The sequence below is a fragment of the Anolis sagrei genome, chromosome 8, assembly GCF_037176765.1.
Source record: "Anolis sagrei isolate rAnoSag1 chromosome 8, rAnoSag1.mat, whole genome shotgun sequence".
In the NCBI taxonomy this organism is placed as follows: Eukaryota; Metazoa; Chordata; class Lepidosauria; order Squamata; family Dactyloidae; genus Anolis; species Anolis sagrei.
Genome location: NC_090028.1, coordinates 6,268,042 through 6,287,678, shown reverse-complemented (window position 1 = coordinate 6,287,678; position 19,637 = coordinate 6,268,042). Strand labels below are relative to the sequence as shown.

Genomic DNA, 19,637 nt, shown 5'->3' with positions numbered 1-19,637 from the left:
ATTTAACCTGCTGCACCACCAGGGGCTCTCACACCTCTTTTTATTCAAAGAACCTGAGCACATGGGAAGACCTCCTTTTGTTCTTCTGTGAGCATGGAGAGATGCCAGATGTCTCCAGAGAGAGAGAGAGAGAGAGATACATACGAGGGTTGAATGAAAAGTAATGCCTCCGCCTTTGTTACGTGGGTTTGGATGGGAATATTTTAGTAAATCAAATGCAGAAATAATCCTTAGAATGTGCTCTTTAGTTACCACTATTCACCTTTCCACATAATCACCAGACAATTGGATACATTTCTGACAACGATGATCAAGTTTTCTTAAGCCGTCACGGAAGAAGTTGACACTCTGTTTCCGCAATCAGCGTCTCACAGTTCTCTCAACATCTTCATCAGAAGCATAATGATGTCCCCGCATATCTTCTTTCATTATTGGTAACAGATGGAAGTCAGACGGTGCTAACTCTGGACTGTATGGAGGATGCCGTACGGTGCTGAGATCCAGTCTGAAGTTTCAAGTCTGTGCGGTTTCATTTCAGGCATCAGCATCCTGGGTACCCATCGTGCACAGATCTTCCGATAGCCAACCAAAGTAATAATGTGACCCACATGTTCTTGTGAAATGCTGATTATGCTTGAAATTTCTCTCTGAGTGAGACGACAATCGTCCTGAATCAATCTGTCAACCTTTTGCTTGTGAAACTCGGTGGTTGCTGTCAAAGGATGTCTGACTCTTTGTTTGTCACACAAGTTAGATGTTCCCACCTCAACATCTTTCTCTCCCAACGACGCACAGTATTCACATCAACACAATCACCATAAACAGCTCACATTCTCTGATAAATTTCCTTTGGGGTGACACCTTCTGCTGTAAAGAAGTCAATGACTGCACATTGTTTAAGTCGCATTGATTGACCATCTGCGCAGGGTTCCATACTTTGCACTTTAACAACACAACCGTTCAATTCTAAGGCTTCCCACCAAAATGGAACTGTAGAGGAGAGTCTACTGAATAAGCCAATACCTGCTGCATATGGTTCTTAAGTCGCATTGACTGACCGTCTGCGCAGGGTTCCATACTTCTCACTTTAACAACACAACAGTTCAGTGCTAAGGCTTCCTGCCCAAATGGAACTATAGAGGAGAGTCTACTGAACAAGCCAGTACCTGCTGCATACGGTGCTTAAGTCACATTGACCAACCGTCTGCGCAGGGTTCCATACTTTGCACTTTAACAACACAACAGTTCAATGCTAAGGCTTCCAGCCAAAATGGAACTGTAGAGGAGAGTTTACTGAGCAAGCCAGTACCTGCCGCATATGGTGCTTAAGTCGCATTGACCGACTGTGTGCGCAGGGTTCCATACTTTGCACTTTAACAACACAACAGTTCAATGCTAAGGCTTCCTGCCAAAATGGAACTGCAGAGGAGAGTCTACTGAACAAGCCAGTACCTGCTGCATACGGTGCTTAAGTCACATTGACCGACCGTCTGCGCAGGGTTCCATACTTTGCACTTTAACAACACAACAGTTCAATGCTAAGGCTTCCTGCCAAAATGGAACTGTAGAGGAGAGTTTACTAAACAAGCCAGTACCTGCTGCATATGGTTCTTAAGTCGCATTGACTGACCGTCTGCGCAGGGTTCCATACTTCTCACTTTAACAACACAACCGTTCAATGCTAAGGCTTCCTGCCAAAATGGAACTGTACAGGAGAGTCTACTGAACAAGCCAGTACCTGCTGCATACGGTGCTTAAGACACATTGACCGACCGTCTGCGCAGGGTTCCATACTTTGCACTTTAACAACACAACAGTTCAATGCTAAGGCTTCCTGCCAAAATGGAACTGTAGAGGAGAGTTTACTAAACAAGCCAGTACCTGCTGCATATGGTGCTTAAGTCACATTGACTGACTGTGTGCGCAGGGTTCCATACTTCGCGCTTTAACAACACAACCCTTCAATGCTAAGGCTTCCTGCCAAAATGGAACTGCAGAGGAGAGTCTACTGAACAAGCCAGTACCTGCTGCATACGGTGCTTAAGTCACATTGACCGACCGTCTGCGCAGGGTTCCATACTTTGCACTTTAACAACACAACCGTTCAATGCTAAGGCTTCCTGCCAAAATGAAACTGTAGAGGATAGTCTACTGAACAAGCCAATACCTGCCGCAGACCAGTACTGCCATCTGTTGAGGAGTTACGAAGGTGGAGGCATTACTTTTCATTCAACCCCCGTAGATAGATAGATAGATAGATAGATAGATAGATAGATAGATAGATAGATAGATACGTAGGTAGGTAGGTAGGTAGGTAGAAATGTAGTTCTTTCAGCTCCCCAAATCCCAAACCGTGGCTTCTGGGAGTTCTTGTTCTTCACCTTTAAGCCTTTGCCAATTGATTGGTCAATCTGCACCTTTGCAACCATTCCTTTGTCCAAATGTTTTCTCCTAATGTCTCTCTTCATCCTCTCTCCTCAGCCTGGAGTCATTGACAAGTTCACCAAAGACACCAAGCCGATTATTAACAAAGTTGCTTCGGTAGCAGAAAGCAAAGGGCTGTTTGAGGAAGCTGCCAAACTGTACGACCTTGCCAAGGTAAGCAGGTTATCATTGCCAGACTCCAATTATACAATTTCATTCAATCCATTCAACACAGCTCCTCTTCCCCCGTTGCTTTTTCTCCCCTTCCCTTCTGTCTCACAATGAACATGACTCAACTAAGCCTTCTTTTTCCGGTCTATGCCTTCCTCAGAACCCAGACAAGGTCCTGGAGCTGATGAACAAGTTGCTCAGCCCCGTCGTCTCTCAGGTCAGCATTCCCCAGTCGAACAAGGAGCGGTTGAAGAACATGGCTCAATCCATTGCCGAGAGGTAAGGCAGTAAATTATTGGGAAACGCAATTCACTATACCTGCTTCTCTAACTTGTCCCTATTTTCCTAACCCCTTTAGTCCTTAGGAGAGGCAGTTAACAAATAAAATGTATTATTATTATTATTATTATTATTATTATTATTATTATTATTTTACAGACAAAAGCCACAGTATGTCACAGCAAATGAGATCTATATGCTGGATTTTATTTATTTATGATTAATATTATTAGTAGTATTATTACTAGCTGTACCCGCCTGTTGGGGTTCAGCCTGCGTGTGAACCTGAACCTGATTCTCTGATTGCTGAACCTGAACCTGATTCTCTGATTGTATTTCCTGATGCTACTGAACATGTATTTTTCCCTGATGGTAATGAAAATGTTGATTCTGAGGTCAGTGGCTTGGAAAGTGAAACTGTTTCAGAGCCAAGCGGTGATAGCTCTCCAGAGGAGCTAACACCTGGCTTCCTTAATGAGGATAGAAAAGGACAGATTTGGAAAAACAGGAGTGAATCGCAGAGTCTGCGGAGGTCAAGCAGATTAAGGGAAAAGGAAGCACAGGCTTCAAAGCCTGGAGGCGTGTCACGAAATAGTTTCTTCAGTTTTAAGTGCCTCTCGCCGGGTTGTCTCGTTAGATCAGGCATCGTTTAGACTGAGGCATTACCCTGGCAGATTTCCCTGTTTCCCGTGGCCTTCATCCCAAGAGGCTTCTAGTGCTCCAAGTACGGTTAGTGGTTTGCTAACAGGTTCCAGGTTTTTATAGTGTTGCTTTTGGATTTTGATCTAATTCATGGATATTCCTGACTGCTGATTTTTACTGTGGCTTTTTGACTTTACATTTTCCTCTATTTTGTAACCATTTTTCATCAATAAAAAGGGATTGTTTTTCCCACAGTCAAGTGTGGTGGATTGTTATCTTATGGTCTCGTTTCCTGTTCTGGGTTGCAACACTGCCACGCTTTGCTGTGGCCAACCTTCCCTCTTTCTCTCCTTCTTTCCCTCCTTCCTTCACTCCCTCTTTCCTTCCTTCCCGTCTTTCCTTCTCTTCTTCCTTTCTTCTCTATCTCTTTCCTTCCTTCCCCTTTTCTTTCTCTTCTGCTCTCTTTTCTTCCTTCTCTTTCCTTCCCTCCCTCTTTCTCTACATCTTCCCCCTTCCATCACTCCCTCTTTCCTTCCTTCTTTCCCTTTTTTCTTTCCTTCCCTCCTTCTCTAACTTCCCTTCCTTCCCCCTTTTTTCTTTCCCTCCTTCTTTCTCTCCTTTCTTCCTTCTGTACCTCTTTCTTCCCTTTTTTCTGTATTGTCATTTAGCTTTTCATCATTTAGCTTTTTGGGGCTTTTTAAGTCCCTTCTGCTATGTTTTTCAGTGTTTTTTTTTTTGAGTGAAGGTCATACATTGGGTTGTTAGGTGTCTTGTGTCCAAATTTGGGGTCAATTCGTCCAGTGGTTTTTGAGTTCAGTTAATCCCACAAACGAACATTACATTTTTATTTATATAGATTATTTGTATATTGTTATTATTATTATTAGTAATATATTATTATTATTTGTGTATTATTATAATTGTTATTACAGTGTTCCCTTGCTAATTTTCAGTTTGCTTTTTGTGAACTGAAAATGTGGTTTAAAAATCACATTTCGTGGTTTAAAAATCACATTAAAAATCACAATATGTATTAAACAGTATTAATTCTAACACTAAAAGAATATTATAAGTCATAAAAATTACAATTTACATAAATAGTGTATTTACTCAGTGAGTGAACACACACTAAAAACGAAAGTAGGACTTGCGCAGCGGCCACTTGAGGCACTACTTGCCAATGTGACATTGTGTGTGTGTGTGTATCCATATACACATACACGTATCATCCCTACTTTGCGGATTTTCACTTTTTGCGGGTGGTCCTGGAACGTAAAACACTGTATTTATATATTATTATTATTATTATTATTATTATTATTATTATTATTATTATTATTGCCCTCTGCGGCTTGAGAATGCCTTCAATGCTGTGGTCAGGGACCATAAACATAGCTGCAGCTAATCCCCAATATCTTTCCCATGTTATGTGTTTGGACCATTTTCAGTCCTGCAGCTGATCATCCCCTAATTCAGTCTAGATTTATCAGTATTTAAATTGGATTTCTTCCAGTGCAGCTTTTCCAACTTCTTTCTGCAATACCCTCCCTTTTCTCCATTAATAAAGTAGCCACCTCTGTGTAGTAGCGACTGCAACAAATAGCTCAAACAAGGGACACTAGAGTGTCCTAAAAAACATGTTTGAACCCTGAAAGGCATGATAGATCTGGCCACGGTGGTCCATGCTCTTGTTACATCCCGATTAGATTACTGCAACGCACTCTACGTGGGGTTGCCTTTGCAGACTGTTCGGAAACTCCAACTAGTCCAGCGGGAGGCAGCCAGATTGCTCACCCTGTTGTGTCAGCTCCACTGGCTGCCGATCCAGTTACGAGCACAATTCAAAGTGCTGGTTTTGACCTACAAAACCCTATACGGCTCCGGCCCAGTATCTCTGTCCGAACGGATCTCCCTTTACGTCCCACCCCGGAGTCTAAGATCTTCTGGGGAGGCCCTGTTCTCGACCCCGCCTCTATCACAAGTGAGATTGGCGGGGACAAGGAGCAGGGCCTATTCGGTGGTGGCCCCCCACCTGTGGAATTTGCTCCCCGGGGAAATTAGATCAGCGACATCATTCCTTTCCTTCAGGAAAAAACTGGAAACATGGATTTGGGACCAGGCATTTGGACAATCGTGCAGATAAAGAAAGGACTTTGAGAATGGCCAGGAAATGACTAATGGAATGGAATTTGGAACTCTGAAAGACGAACGCTGAGCATGTGAATAGTTTTTATATGATGTGATGTATATTGATCGTTATGATTGTTTTAACTGTGATAATTGTTTTAACTATGATGTTGTACACTATGTATAATTTTTGTATAGGCATCGAATTGTGCCTTTTGTAAGCCGCCCTGAGTCCCCCCTCGGGGGTTGAGAAGTGCGGGGTAAAAGTACCCGAAATAAATAAATAAATAAATAAATGGGACATGTTTCTTTGCTGGGAGTACCTGCTGTCATTCTCCTGTAAGGATTGTTGTAATAATTCCATTGGAATTGCAAATGCTAAGTATGATTTCTTCACTAATTTTAGGGATTTGACTTCTTCTGTCTGGGAAGAGCACATTTCATGCTTCTTGCGGGACAGATATTGCAGAATATTCATGTGCTTTATTTTATTCCTCTTCCAGATACAAGGCACAGGGAATCAGTACCACGAAGCCCGTCAACTCTACTTTTTTCCTATTGTTGGACTTGATCACCTTTTTCGACGAATACCACGCCGGTCACATTGACAAGGCTTTCGGTGTAAGTTTAATCCAGGTTGTTTTTGGCTGTATACACACATATACGCAAGCATGGGCAGCTGGCAAATCTTCTCTAGATTCGGAATAGCTTTGAAGGAGGTCTCTAAAGTGCTGTGCAGACCTGCCGTCGAAACACCTTTGGTTGTGTTCGCTCATCATTCAAGCAAAATCATCATTCCAGTAGTAGAGCCTCCTCTTAAGTAGAGTATGAATGTAGAAGAGAAATGTGCCACCTCACAGAATCACACTTTGTGTTGCGCTAGAGCCCTGAAACACCTTTCCACCACAAACCACACTCTGCCCAGATAATCTAGTAAGTAAAAGTTTATTTAAATAAAAGTTATATAAAAATAAGAAAATTCAAAAGAGAGAATCAAAGTTCAAATTTTGGAGATAGCTGAGTCCAAAATACTTTCAAATACAGTCTTCTAGAGTCATCCATAAAAATATTTATTTATTTATTATTTACTTTATTTATATACCGCTTTTCTCAGCCTTCAGGCGACTCAAAGCGGTGAACAACATCAATACAAAACATCACGAGACAAGTATAGGGCAATTAAAAACAATTGTAACATAAATCATTAAACATCCATATAATAATCATTAGCGCCTCAACAGTAAAATCAGAATCCAGTCTCATCAGCCATTATTCCGTATTCCTATGTTCAATTACACTGTTTAATCAAATGCTTGTTTGAACAGCCAGGTCTTCACTTTCCTCCAAAACACCAGCAGGGAGGGGGCCGATCTGATATCTGCAGGCAGGGCGTTCCACAGCCGAGGGGCCACCACTGAGAAGGCCCTGTCTCTCGTCCCCACCAAGTGCACCTGTGATGCAGACGGGACAGAGAGCAGGGCCTCCGCAGATGATCTTAGTGTCCTAGCCGGTTCATAGGAGGAGATGCGTTTGGATAGATAGGTCGGGCCAGAACCGTTTAGGGCTTTATAGGCTAAGGCCAGCAGTTTGAATTGTGCCCGGTAGCAAACTGGCAGCCAGTGGAGCTGGCGCAACAGAGGAGTTGTATGCTCCCTGAGTGCTGCTCCTGTTAGCAACCTGGCTGCCGAACGCTGGACCATTTGAAGCTTCCGAGCAGTCTTCAAAGGCAACCCCACGTAGAGAGCGTTGCAGTAGTCTATACTGGATGTAACCAGAGTGTGGACTACCGTGGCCAAGTCAGACTTCCCAAGGTACGGGTGCAGCTGGCGCACAAGTTTTAACTGTGCGAATGCTCCCCTGGTTACCGCTGAAACCTGGGGTTCCAGGCTCAGCGATGAGTCCAGGATCACACCCAAGCTGCGAACCTGCGTCTCCAGGGGGAGTGTCACCCCGTCCAACACAGGCTGTAACCCTATGCCCTGTTCGGCCTTACGACTGACCAGGAGTACCTCTGTCTTGTCTGGATTCAATTTCAATTTGTTCGCCCTCATCCAAACCAAAATATCCATAAAGGTAGCATCAATCTAAGACAGGCAACATATTTAGTTATTTATTTACGACATTTCTACTCCGCCCTTCCCATGAACGAGAAACAAGAACAAACTTAGAAACTTGAATACATGAATTCCAAGAATATAGGACCAAAAACCGAGTGCTGTTCACCTGAATACAGCATTGCTGTCCCAAAGAATTGTACCAGCAGGAACCACTTTAAAAGGCCCCCATTCCTTCCCATAACATCATTGCTCACACACCTGCTTTTCCTCTCCTTATCTCTAAACCTCTGGGAAAAGTGAGTCTGTCTTTGTTGCATGCTCTGTCTCCGCAGTTCCAAGTGCCTTGACCTAGACCAGTGGTTCTCAACCTTCCTCATGCTGCGACCCCTTAATACGGTCCCTCATGTTGTGGTGACCCCCCCCCCCAAACATTATTTTTGTTGCTACTTCATAACTGTCATTTTACTACTGTTGTAAATTGTAATGTAAATAGACAATATGCAGGATGTATTTCCATTCACTGGATCAAATTTGGCACAAATACCCAATATGCCCAATTGTGAATACTGGTGAGTTTGGGGGGGGGGGGGTTATTTTGGGATTTATATTTCACCTACAATTAAAAATCATTCCAAACTCCACCAGCAATGGAACTGAACCAAACTTGGTACACAGAACTCCCATGACCAACAGAAAATGCTGGGAGGGTTTGGTGGGCATTGACCTTGAGTTTGGAAGTTGTAGTTCACCTATATCCAGAGAGCACTGTGGACTCAAACAATAATAGATCTGGACCAAACTTGGCACAAATACTCGATATGCCCAAATGTGAACACTGGTGGAGTTTGGGGGAAATAGAGCTTCACATTTGGGATTTGTAGTTGCTGGGATTTATAGTTCACTTACAATCACAGAGCAATCTCAACTCCAGCAACAATAGAATTGGGCCAAACTTCCCACTAGGAATTCCCATGACCAACAGAAAATAATGTGTTTCCTGATGGTCTTCGGCGACCCCTCTGATACCCCCTCATGACCCCCTCAGGGGTCCCGACCCCCAGGTTGAGAAACGCTGACCTAGACAATCATTCATCTCCCACATTTCTCTTAGCCGGCACTTCCGGCAGGTTCTCATAAGAACTGATGTCACTTTCTCCAGTCTGGTGGGAACTGGCAGGAGAATCTAAAACAATTCTCTCCAGGCTACTTCTCTCCTCCTCTGTGCCCTCTGAATCTATCCTAGCACCCCTTCCTCATCTTCTGAGCACTCAGAATCTGACCAGGTATTGCATTCCAGACCAGGAAAGCCCTCTGACTTTAAACACCACACAGCTGAATAGAAATGCAAGCAGTTTATTGAAGATAGTTTAAAAGCAGTAGCAGTAAAAAGCACTCCATAAAAATAGGTAGATCCAATTAGGTAAAAAGATAAACAGGAACAAATAGTTCAATAAATTAGTCCATCACAGATCGTGAAAAACAAATACAGAAACTTCCAAGGTAAAACTCCAAAACTTGAATCATAAATCCAAAAAAGGCACTTAACACATGGATCTATCCAAGGCAAATCTTCCAAGGACTAGGAAAGATGTCTTGACTCAATTTTCAACGTTGGTTCATCTGACTACAGATTCTGTACTTGGCACGTTTATCCACTAATCTTATCATTATCCCAAGTGGTGAGAAACAGGTTTCGTTTCAGCCTTGACTCCGTTATCAATCTTTCTCTTAGCCTGGCAGAATGCCTGAGCGATTGGGCTGTTTGTCTGTACTCATTAAAAACATGCCTTCTATCGATTGGCTCATTCTATCTTTCATTCTAGATCATTGAACGGCTCAAACTGGTCCCCCTCAGCCAAGAATATGTGGAAGAAAGAGTAGCAGCCTTCAGGAATTTCAGCGATGAAGTAAGCCAACGCTGGGAGCTGCTTTCCTTCTCTTGAAATCAAGGGTTGAAGTTTTCCCATGCTTCTTTAAGACTATGACATTCACCTAACCAATCTCTGCCTTGTCTCATTTCTTTTTATTCTCTCTCTACTTCATTTTCTTGTTTAGATCAGACAGAACTTGTCGGAGGTCCTCCTTGCCACCATGAACATCTTGTTCACCCAGTACAAGAGGCTGAAAGGAACCAGTCCGGCCACTCCTGCCAGGCCGCCGCGTGTTGTTGAGGACCGAGACTCGGTACGTTTGTCCTTCTTAAAGCTCTCAAGGCAGAAGAACATGGGGACCTAAGACTTCTATAACATTCCCTGTGCCAGAAACAACACATTCAGTGTGAAAACATGTGAATGTGCACCCTCTGAGTGGCAAATTTGTTCATCCAATCTTTGTTCCCAATCTTTTTAGTCCAGCATTGGTTCTCCGACCATATGTAACACTGATGAGGTACTTCCTCATTCTTTGCATGCTTGCTGGAGATTTTTATGGCCTCGTAAATTAGTTAACTTTGCCTCCCCGCATAAGCGGGACCTAAATTTCCTACTTGACAGATGCAACTGTCTTTTGGGCTGCAAAGGTCAACAGCAAGCTACACAAATTTAGTCGGAAGCTCATTCCGACCCAGAGTGTTCATTTAAAGAATTGATTCCGAACCTTTTTTTGTCCAGGAACCACTTTGAACAGGGCCACTCTCCAACATTATTTATTATTTTATTTATTTATAATGTTAATATTCTGCCCTTCTCACCCTGCAGGGCACTCAGGGAGGATTATAATGTACATATACATGGCAAGCATTCAATGCCAAAGACACGCAACATATATAGACAGACACAGAGGCAATTTAACATTCCAGCTGTTTCAGGAGGGTATTCTGGCCACAAGGGGAGCTGTCCCTTCCCCGACCATTTGTACTTGATGTACTTCCTCATTCTTAGCATGCTTGCTGGAGATTTTTATGGCCTCGTAAATTAGTTACATTGGCCTCCCCTAAATTTCCTACTTGACAGATGCAATTATCTTTCGGGCTGTAAAGGTCAACAGCAAGCTACACAAATTTGGTCGGAAGCTCATTCCGACCTGTGCTGGTTTCAAACTCACGACCTTTCAGACAGTAGTGATCTTAATGCGGCTGACTCCCAGACAGCTGCGCCACAGTCCCGGTGCCATTAGTACCAAAAAGTTACAAATTTTTGGTCAATTTTAGATTTGGTTTGGTTATTTGGGGTGCTGATACAGAAAATTGCATTGGATAGACCACATCAGCTCTAGGTTCTGATATAGAACATATGCCATCAAGGAGTCGCCAACTCCTCACCCACAGAAAACCATATTTAATAATCTTGAGCTGATGTGGTCTATCCAAGGCAATTTTCTGAATCACCACCCCAGATAATCCCAGGAAAAGGCCTAAAAACGATGACACCAAGAAAAAAAATGTTTGGCCTTTGAAAAATGGGAAGAGGACAGCTTTGAACAGTGTTTCTCAACCTTCCTAATGCCGCGACCCCTTAATACAGTTCCTCAGGTTGTGGTGACCCCCAACCATCACATTATTTTCGTTGCTACTTCATAACCGTAATTTTGCTCCTGTTATGAATCCTAATGTAAATACTGTATCTGATCTGCAGGATGGATTTTCATTCACTGGACTAAATTTGGCACAAATACCCAATACACCCAGATTTGAATTGTGGGGTTGGGCGGGAAGACTGATTTTGTCATTTGGGAGTTGTAGTTGCTGGGATTTATAGTTCACCTACAATCAAAGAGCATTCTGAACTCCACCAGCAATGGAATTGAACCCATCTTAGCACACAGAACTCCCATGACCAACAGAAAATACTGGAAGGGTTTGGTGGGCATCGACCTTGAGGTTTGGAGTTGTAGTTCACCTACATCCAGAGAGCACTGTGGACACAGACAATGATGGATCAGGACCAAACTTGGCACGAATACTCAATATGCCCAAATGTGAACACTGGTGGATTTGGGAAGAAATAGGCCTCAACATTTGGGAGTTGTAGTTGCTGGAATTAAAATCAAAGAGCATTCTGAACTCCACCAACAATGAAATTGAACCAAACTTGGCACACAGAACTCCCATGACCAACAGAAAATACTGGAAGGGTTTGGTGGGCACTGACCTTGAGTTTTGGAGTTGTAGTTCACCTACATCCAGAGAGTACTGTGGACTCAAACAATGATGGATCAGGACCAAACTTGGAATGAATACTCAATATGCCCAAATATGAACCCTGGTGGATTTGGGGAAAAATAGGCTTTGACATTTGGGAATTGTAGTTACTGGGACTTATAGTTCACCCACAATCAAAGAGCAATACTCAATATGTCCAAATGTGTACACTGGTGGAGTTTGGGGAAAATAGACCTGGGAAATTTGGAAGTTGTAGTTGCTGGGATTCATAGTTTACCTGCAATCACAGCTGAGGAGGGCTTTTGGTGGGAGGATTTCAATGGCTTCTCTGTGTAGTCTGACATGTCAGACCACCATGTCAGAAATGCTGGACCACTCTCACAACCACCATGTCAGACTACACAGAGAAGCCATTGAAATCCACAAGCATGTGGACAATTTCAACAGAAAGGAGGAAACCATGAAAATGAACAAAATCTGTCTACCAATATTAAAAACTCTAAAATTACAAGAGCAAAACAACAGAGAGGAAACAATCTGGGACATCTAATCATCTCTCAACAAAAGATTGCCCCAGGCACTGCCAGGCCATCAAATGCTAATCAAGGTGGTCAGTTGAAACATTCACACCTAGCTCCAGCAGACAAGAATCCTTTGTCCCACCCTGGTCATTCCACAGATATATAAACTTAATTTTCCTAGTTCCAACAGATCTCACTAACTCTGAGGATGCTTGCCATAGATGCAGGTGAAACGTCAGGAGAGAATGCCTCTGGAACATGGCTCTATAGCCCGAAAAAACCCACAAGAACCTAGATAGGAAACAATCTGGGACATCTAATTACCTCTCAACAAAAGATTGCCCCAGGCACTGCCAGGCCATCAAATGCTAATCAAGCTGGTCAGTTGAAACATTCACACCTAGCTCTAACAGACAAGAGTCCTTTGTCCCACCCTGGTCATTCCACAGATATATAAACTCAATTTTCCTAGTTCCAACAGATCTCACTAACTCTGAGGATGCTTGCCATAGATGCAGGCGAAACATCAGGAGAGAATGCCTCTAGAACATGGCCACATAGCCCGAAAAAACCTACAACAACCCAACCAATAACAACAGCAACAGGACGCAATTGTGCACAGTTGATGCTTCTGTGCTGAAATGGGGTGGAGAAAAGAATAAGAAGTTTGCACACTCATAAAATCCAAATCTCACACTTTCAGCATTGCTGCAGGTCAGACTGCCGCTGATTTGTTTTGAGCTTTTTTATTGGCGCCGAAAGGCATTCTTGTGCTGTGTGAAAAAGGCGCAAGTACAGTAATTGCTAATGAAATGGTCAGCGACTGCTTTAGATTGAATAATTGCAGCAAATAGTACACCTGCAGCTTCAGGCGTCCCTTAACCTTTTGCGGGAGTGCGAGAGTGAGTCAGCTGAAATGTAAATATAAAGAAATATAAAGAAGGAGGGAAAAGCCTCACATTTCCTGTATCCATCTGTGGAGGAAAATTTTTGTCATTGCGCTGATGTTTTAAGGCAGGAAATAGCAAGGTTAAGTCAAACACAGTGGCTATTATTGTTGCACGTCAGCTAGGGTTCACCTTGCTCAAGCACTCACCAGGAAGCCAAGCGTAGTTCTAAACAATTTATTGATTTATTTATTGTGTCAGGAGCAGACCAAACAGTTGCATTGCATTTTTAAACAAACAAACAAACAAAGCACAAAGTTTGCAAGCTTGGTAGTTGATTAAATGTCCTTTGACCAGTATCTGGCCACTTGGAGTGCCTCTGGTGTTGCCGCAAGAAGGTCCTCCATTGTGCATGTGGCAGGACTCAGGTTGCATTGCAGCAGGTGGTCAGTGGTTTGCTCTTCTCCGCACTCACATGTCGTGGATTCCACTTTGTGGCCCCATTTCCGAAGGTTGGCTCTGAATCTCGTGGTGCCAGAACGCAGTCTGTTCAGCGCCTTCCAAGTCGCCCAGTCTTCTGTGTGCCCAGGAGGGAATCTCTCATTTGGTATCAGCCATTGATTGAGGTTCTGGGTTTGAGCCTGCCACTTTTGGACTCTCGCTTGCTGAGGTGTTCCAGCGAGTGTCTATAGATCTTAGAAAACTATGTCTTGATTTAAGTCATTGGCGTGCTGGCTGATACCCAAACAGTGGATGAGCTGGAGATGTCACTGCCTTGGTCACTATTGGCTGCCACTTCCCGGCGAATGTCAGGTGGTGCAATACTGGCTAGACAGTGTAGTTTCTCCAGTGGTGTAGGGCGCAGACACCCCGTGATAATCCGGCATGTCTCATTAAGAGCCACATCTACTGTTTTAGCGTGGTGAGATGTGTTCCACACTGGGCATGCATACTCAGCAGCAGAGTAGCACAGTACAAGGGCAGATGTCTTCAATGTGTCTGGTTGTGATCCCCAGGTTGTGCCAGTTAGCTTATGTATGATATTGTTTCTAGCTCCCACTTTTTGCTTGATATTCAGGCAGTGCTTCTTGTAGGTCAGAGCATGGTCCAGAGTGACTCCTAGGTATTTGGATGCGCTGCAATGCTCCAGTGGGATTCCTTCCCAGGTGATCCTCAGAGCTCGGGATGCTTGTCTGTTGTTAAGGTGAAAGGCACATGTCTGTGTTTTAGATGGATTAGGGATCAGCTGGTTTTCCCTATAATAGGCAGTAAGGGCACCTAGTGCTTTGGAGAGCTTCTGTTCAACCATCTCAAAGCTCCCTGCTTGAGCAGTGATGGCACAATCATCAGCATAGATGAAACTCTCCGTCCCTTCTGGCAGTGGCTGGTCATTTGTGTAAATATTGAACATGGATGGAGCAAGCATACTTCCCTGAGGCAGGCCGTTCTTCTGTTTCCGCCATCTGCTTCTCTGGCCCTGGAACTCAATAAAAAAGCTCCTGTTTTGTAGCAGGTTTTCTTTGAGGCGGGTGAAGTGGTAGTCCCTTGTGACATTATACATTTTTCTCAGGAGGAGGCGGTGGTTTACAGTATCGGGTTGCTTGTCTGTTCTTAAGGTGAAATGCACATGTCTGTGTGTATTGATAAAGATTATTGATAAAGCACACACAGTAAAAAAGTAAAAAATCCAAATATGTAAAGAGAGAGTTCCAAGAGCCAGACATAAATCTCCAATGCAAAGATTAAAGCATGAACATTAAGCCAAGGTGCATGGAACAATCATGAGTGTTGCAACTCAGGGTAGCTTTCACCTTGCTCCAGACACCACCACACCTAAGCTGTAAGTTTTGTAGTTTATTGAGGAAAGGGTAAAATCAAAACGAAGTATAAGAAATGCATAAATTCCATAGGCAGGACAAAAGCTTAAATGCAAACACAAAGTTCCCAAGATCCAAAGGCAAAAACATGAAACATAATCCTTTAGCAATGGTCAAACAAGAGTCCATGGAAAACAGTGAAAACAAGGCCCAAATCCCAGACTCAGGAAGCCAGAAGTGTGCTGCTAAAAGCCAAAGTTAATCCACAGAAGTTGGCATGGAAAGAGCTACGTTGGACTGACAGCCCCTGCTTGTCAGCTACAAGGCTAAATACCCTTTGCAGACATGAACACATTGCATTGACCTTTGGCACCCTTGGCTTCTCGCTTGCTAGCCAAATGCAAAATCCTGTTGCAAGTCAGGGTAGTTTTCACCTTGCTCCAGACACCACCACACCAAAGCTGTAGGTTTTGTAGTTTATTGAGAAAAAGGCAAAATCAAAACAGAGCATACAAAATGCATAAAATCCATAGGCAGGTCAAAGGCTTAAATGCAAAGACACAGTTCCCAAGATCCAAAGGTAAAAAACATGAAGCATAATCCTTTAGCAATGTTCAAACAAGAGTCCATAGAACAGAGTTGAAAACAAGGCCCAAATCCCAGACTCAGGAAGCCAGAAGCGTGCTGCTAAAAGCCAAAGTTAATCCACAGAAATTTGCATGGAAAGAGCTACATTGGACTGACTGCCCCTGCTTGTCAGCTACAAGGCTAAATACCCTTTGCAGACACGAACACATTGCGTTGACCTTTGGCACCCTTGGCTTCTCGCTTGCTTGCCAAGCGAGTGCTTCTCCAGAGCCTTAATTGCAGACGATCCTGTCTGCTCATCAATTCATTATCTTCAAGGGTATGCAACCCCTTATCTTGGTCCAGCTGGACCGGATCACTGTGGGAAAGCAAAGACGTCACTGTGGGAAAGCAAAGACGCCTGGCCGTGTGGGATTTCACTCTCGTTATCAGTCTCACCAACATTCCTTTCCCCTGGGAACTGACTTGCTGTTTCTCCTTCAGCAACCCCACTGTCAGCCCTGTCTGAAGCATGTACAGAAATCTGTAACCCATCAGCCTCCTCATCATCCTGTAGGAATTCTGGTTCAGAAGGCCCAACGAACTCAGCTTCAGACTCAGAGTCAAGCTGAGTCAAAACAATGAGCTTGATTAATCTAAGAGACAAGGAATAAAACATCAGCTTGAATAGTCCAAGAAACAAAGAACAAAACATGGTAAAATCCCCAAGACTGGTAGCAAAACTTGACTAGGAAATTTGGCTTGAAGCTAGGAACAAGGCAGCAGCTTCTTGCTCTATTTGCTACGTTGCTTGATCTGAGAACTAATAGCTATTATTTCCCTAATTAAGGATAGCATTGCATGAAAACATTCCGTCGGCCTTGAGCAGTCTCTCTCGGCTTCCCTTTCCCATGCCCTGGCTTGCACCTGGAATTCTTCCCCCGCAGGAGCAGCCTTGATTCTCTGTCCAACTCCCCCTCCTTCCTTCTCTGCCTGTCAGCTTCTAAAACAGTTTCGTTTTCACGCAGAAAATCAACCAAATCCCCCTCTGTTCTCCCAACCGGGGAATCACCATCCTGTTCCAACATCCCACCTCCAGAGGCATCAGGCCTTGCATGCCCTGCACCCCCAAATCCCTATCCTCCTCCTCAGCTGGCTGAACTACAACACCACCCCCAAACCCATCATCATCATCCTCAGCTGGCTGAACTACAACAGTTATACTGTGTTTCAGTTCATTGGTTGTGATTTATATTTTCCAAATCATGACCTCCCTGAACTGCTGCAATCTGGATAGCAAGTGTCCCAGAAACAAGCAAAATACAAAAGAGTCCTTTCACAACAAAAAACATGCTTCAGCCCATCTATCCGCAGAGTCCAACTGCCAGCATCTGATCTTATCTGCCCACTGTTTAGTAAACTCAGAGATTTAGGTTTTCATCCACAATATTGAAAAACTTTAATCTTTACCATTGCAGTATATACAATTATGCAATCAGGATTCGCAGATCCTCATTTCTTGTACTTGGAAACAACCAGAGTTATCAGATAGTCACATACAACATAGGGAGATTCTCACACTGAGTCACGTAGGAGAGAAAAAGATGGATTCTTTCATTATCTTTATATAGCCAACTGCTGATAGGTCATCAGTAAGTGTTGCAAACCAGAGCAGGAAACTGGACCCTCTGACAACAATTATTTATTTATTTATTTATTACTTGCACTTATTTCCATCCACCACACTTAACTTCAGGGAAAACAATCCTTTTTTATTGAAGAAAGATGAGTACAAAAATAGAGGAAATATGCAAGGTAAAAAGCCACAGTAAAAATCAGCAACAAAGAAATGTCCATGAACAAGATCAAAAACCCACAGTAACACTGTTAAATCCTGGAACCTGTTTGCAATCCACTAACCGTACTTGAAGCAACTAGGAAACCTCTTAGGAATAAGGCCACTGGAATCAGGAGACCTGCCAATGATGATGCTTGAATCTGGAACGATGCCTGGTCTGAAGATGCATCCAGGCGCGATTTTCTATTACGTGACACGCCTACCGACTTTGTTTGCATTTCTCTCAGTCTAGCTGACCTTCGTAAACTTTGAGATTCTCCCCTGCTCTGCCAAATCTGCCCTCTCCTATCCTCATTAGAGAGACCAGGTGTCAGATTCTCTGGAGAGCTAATATTGGGAGGAAAAGGGAGTGAAAGTTCACCGCTTGGCTCTGAAATATTCTCATGGGAATTTGGACTTTCCAAGGCTGCAGGAGTTTCACTACACAAACTGTCATCTTCTACATTGCCCTCAGAATCAACATCTTCATTGGCATCAGGAAATACAATCAGAGAATCAGGTTCAGGTTCACACACAGGCTGAACCCCAACACTAAGGGATACTGGCCAATGCAACCCCTTTGCAATAACCCTCACATGGTTATGATTCAGCCATTACCACATCCCTTAGGTATTGCATCATGACATTCACAGTTATACCCATACCCAATTGCTATCCATATACCACATGTTCATCAAACAGTATCTTGTTTTATGATTAGAAATGCTTTGCCATTTGTATGTAATATATACTCTTATTGATGAAGCATAGAATCGCAGTGACATTTTCCTCTAGAGCACTGGTCCTCAACCTTCTCAATGCCGTGACCCCTTAATACAGTTCCCCATGTTGTGGTGACCCCCAACCATAAAATTATTTTTGTTGATAATTCATAACTGTAACTTTGCTACTGTTATGAATCATGATGTAAATATATGATATGCAGGATGTATTTTCATTCTCTGGACCAAATTTGGCAAAAATACCCAATATGCCCATTTTGTCATTTGAGAGCTGTAGTTGCTGGGATTTATAGTTAACCTGCAATCAAAGAGCATTCTGAACTCCACAAATGATGGAATTGAACCAAACTTGGCATCCAGAACTCCCATGACCAACAGAAAATACTGGAAGGGTTTGGTGGGCACTGATCTTGAGTTTTGGACTTGTAGTTCACCTGCATCCAGAGAGCACTATGGACTCAAACAATGATGTATCTGGACTAAACTTGGCATGAATACTCGATATGCCCAAATGTGAACACTGGTGGAGTTTGGGGGAAATAGACCTTGACATTGGGGAGTTGCAGTTGCTGGGATTTATAGTTCACCTCCAATCAAAGAACATTCTGGACCCCACAACTGATAGAATTGGATCAAACTTCCCACACAGAACCCCAATGCCCAACAGAAAATACTGTGTTTTCTGATGGTCTTTGGCGACCCCTCTGACACCCCCTCGCGACCCCCTCAGGGGTCCTGACCCCCCAGGTTGAGAAACACTGCTCTAGAACCAGGATGGAGCTGACCGCCTGCTTGTGTACAATGTGCATATGTTGGAGGTGAGCAGAAGCAATAACCATCATCGCCATGGATTTACCTTTCTGCTTAGAAACAACTCCAACGTGTGACACACCTTGATTCCCGCCGGGGAAGGGCTGTCCTCGCAGAGAGGTCTCTCCCACTCCAGATCCGTCTTCATTCATCCTAACTCCGCTGTGTTTCTCTTCTTGTGTTTTCCAGCAACTCCGATCCCAAGCGCGGGCCCTCATTACCTTTGCCGGCATGATCCCGTACCGAACTTCCGGAGACACCAACGCCCGGCTGGTGCAGATGGAGGTTCTCATGAATTAGATGTTTGGGGCGAGCTCTTGGTTGCTTTTTTGTATCCTCGGTGGACGAGTCCAATTTAATTTTGTCGGGCGGCTCTGAGTTTTCTGTTGTCATTTCTGTTTTTTGTACGATGTACTTTTTTTGTCCACCACAATAAATTTCTTTCCGTTTCTATTTGTTTTCTGACATTTTCTTTTCCTTTCGCCATATTTTTTTTTTACGTTGTCTTATCCATTTACGTTCCCTTTTTTTGCAATGTTTCTTCTTTTGGAGTGGTGAGAGAAGACGGTGAATGGAGGGGGGAAGAAACCTGTGAGTGAGGAAAGGGAATGCTTTGAGACAGATACTGTTTATTTTATTTTCTGGAGTGGCTTAGG

General features: G+C 43.5%; 1 protein-coding gene across 2 annotated transcripts in view; it reads left to right on the top strand.

Annotated features, from left to right (window-relative positions):
* NUP93 (nucleoporin 93) overlaps positions 1 to 19,434 on the top strand; it is a 177,105-nt gene extending 157,671 nt beyond the window's left edge. For both annotated transcript variants that reach the window (XM_060788074.2, XM_060788075.2), the window contains 6 exons: positions 2,482 to 2,598; positions 2,756 to 2,874; positions 6,147 to 6,264; positions 9,524 to 9,607; positions 9,756 to 9,884; positions 19,171 to 19,434. In XM_060788074.2, coding sequence (XP_060644057.1) covers positions 2,482 to 2,598; positions 2,756 to 2,874; positions 6,147 to 6,264; positions 9,524 to 9,607; positions 9,756 to 9,884; positions 19,171 to 19,281 — 678 coding nt within the window. In that variant the 3' untranslated portion in view covers positions 19,282 to 19,434. The remainder of the gene's footprint in view (positions 1 to 2,481; positions 2,599 to 2,755; positions 2,875 to 6,146; positions 6,265 to 9,523; positions 9,608 to 9,755; positions 9,885 to 19,170) is intronic.
* The last annotated feature ends 203 nt before the right edge of the window (positions 19,435 to 19,637 follow it).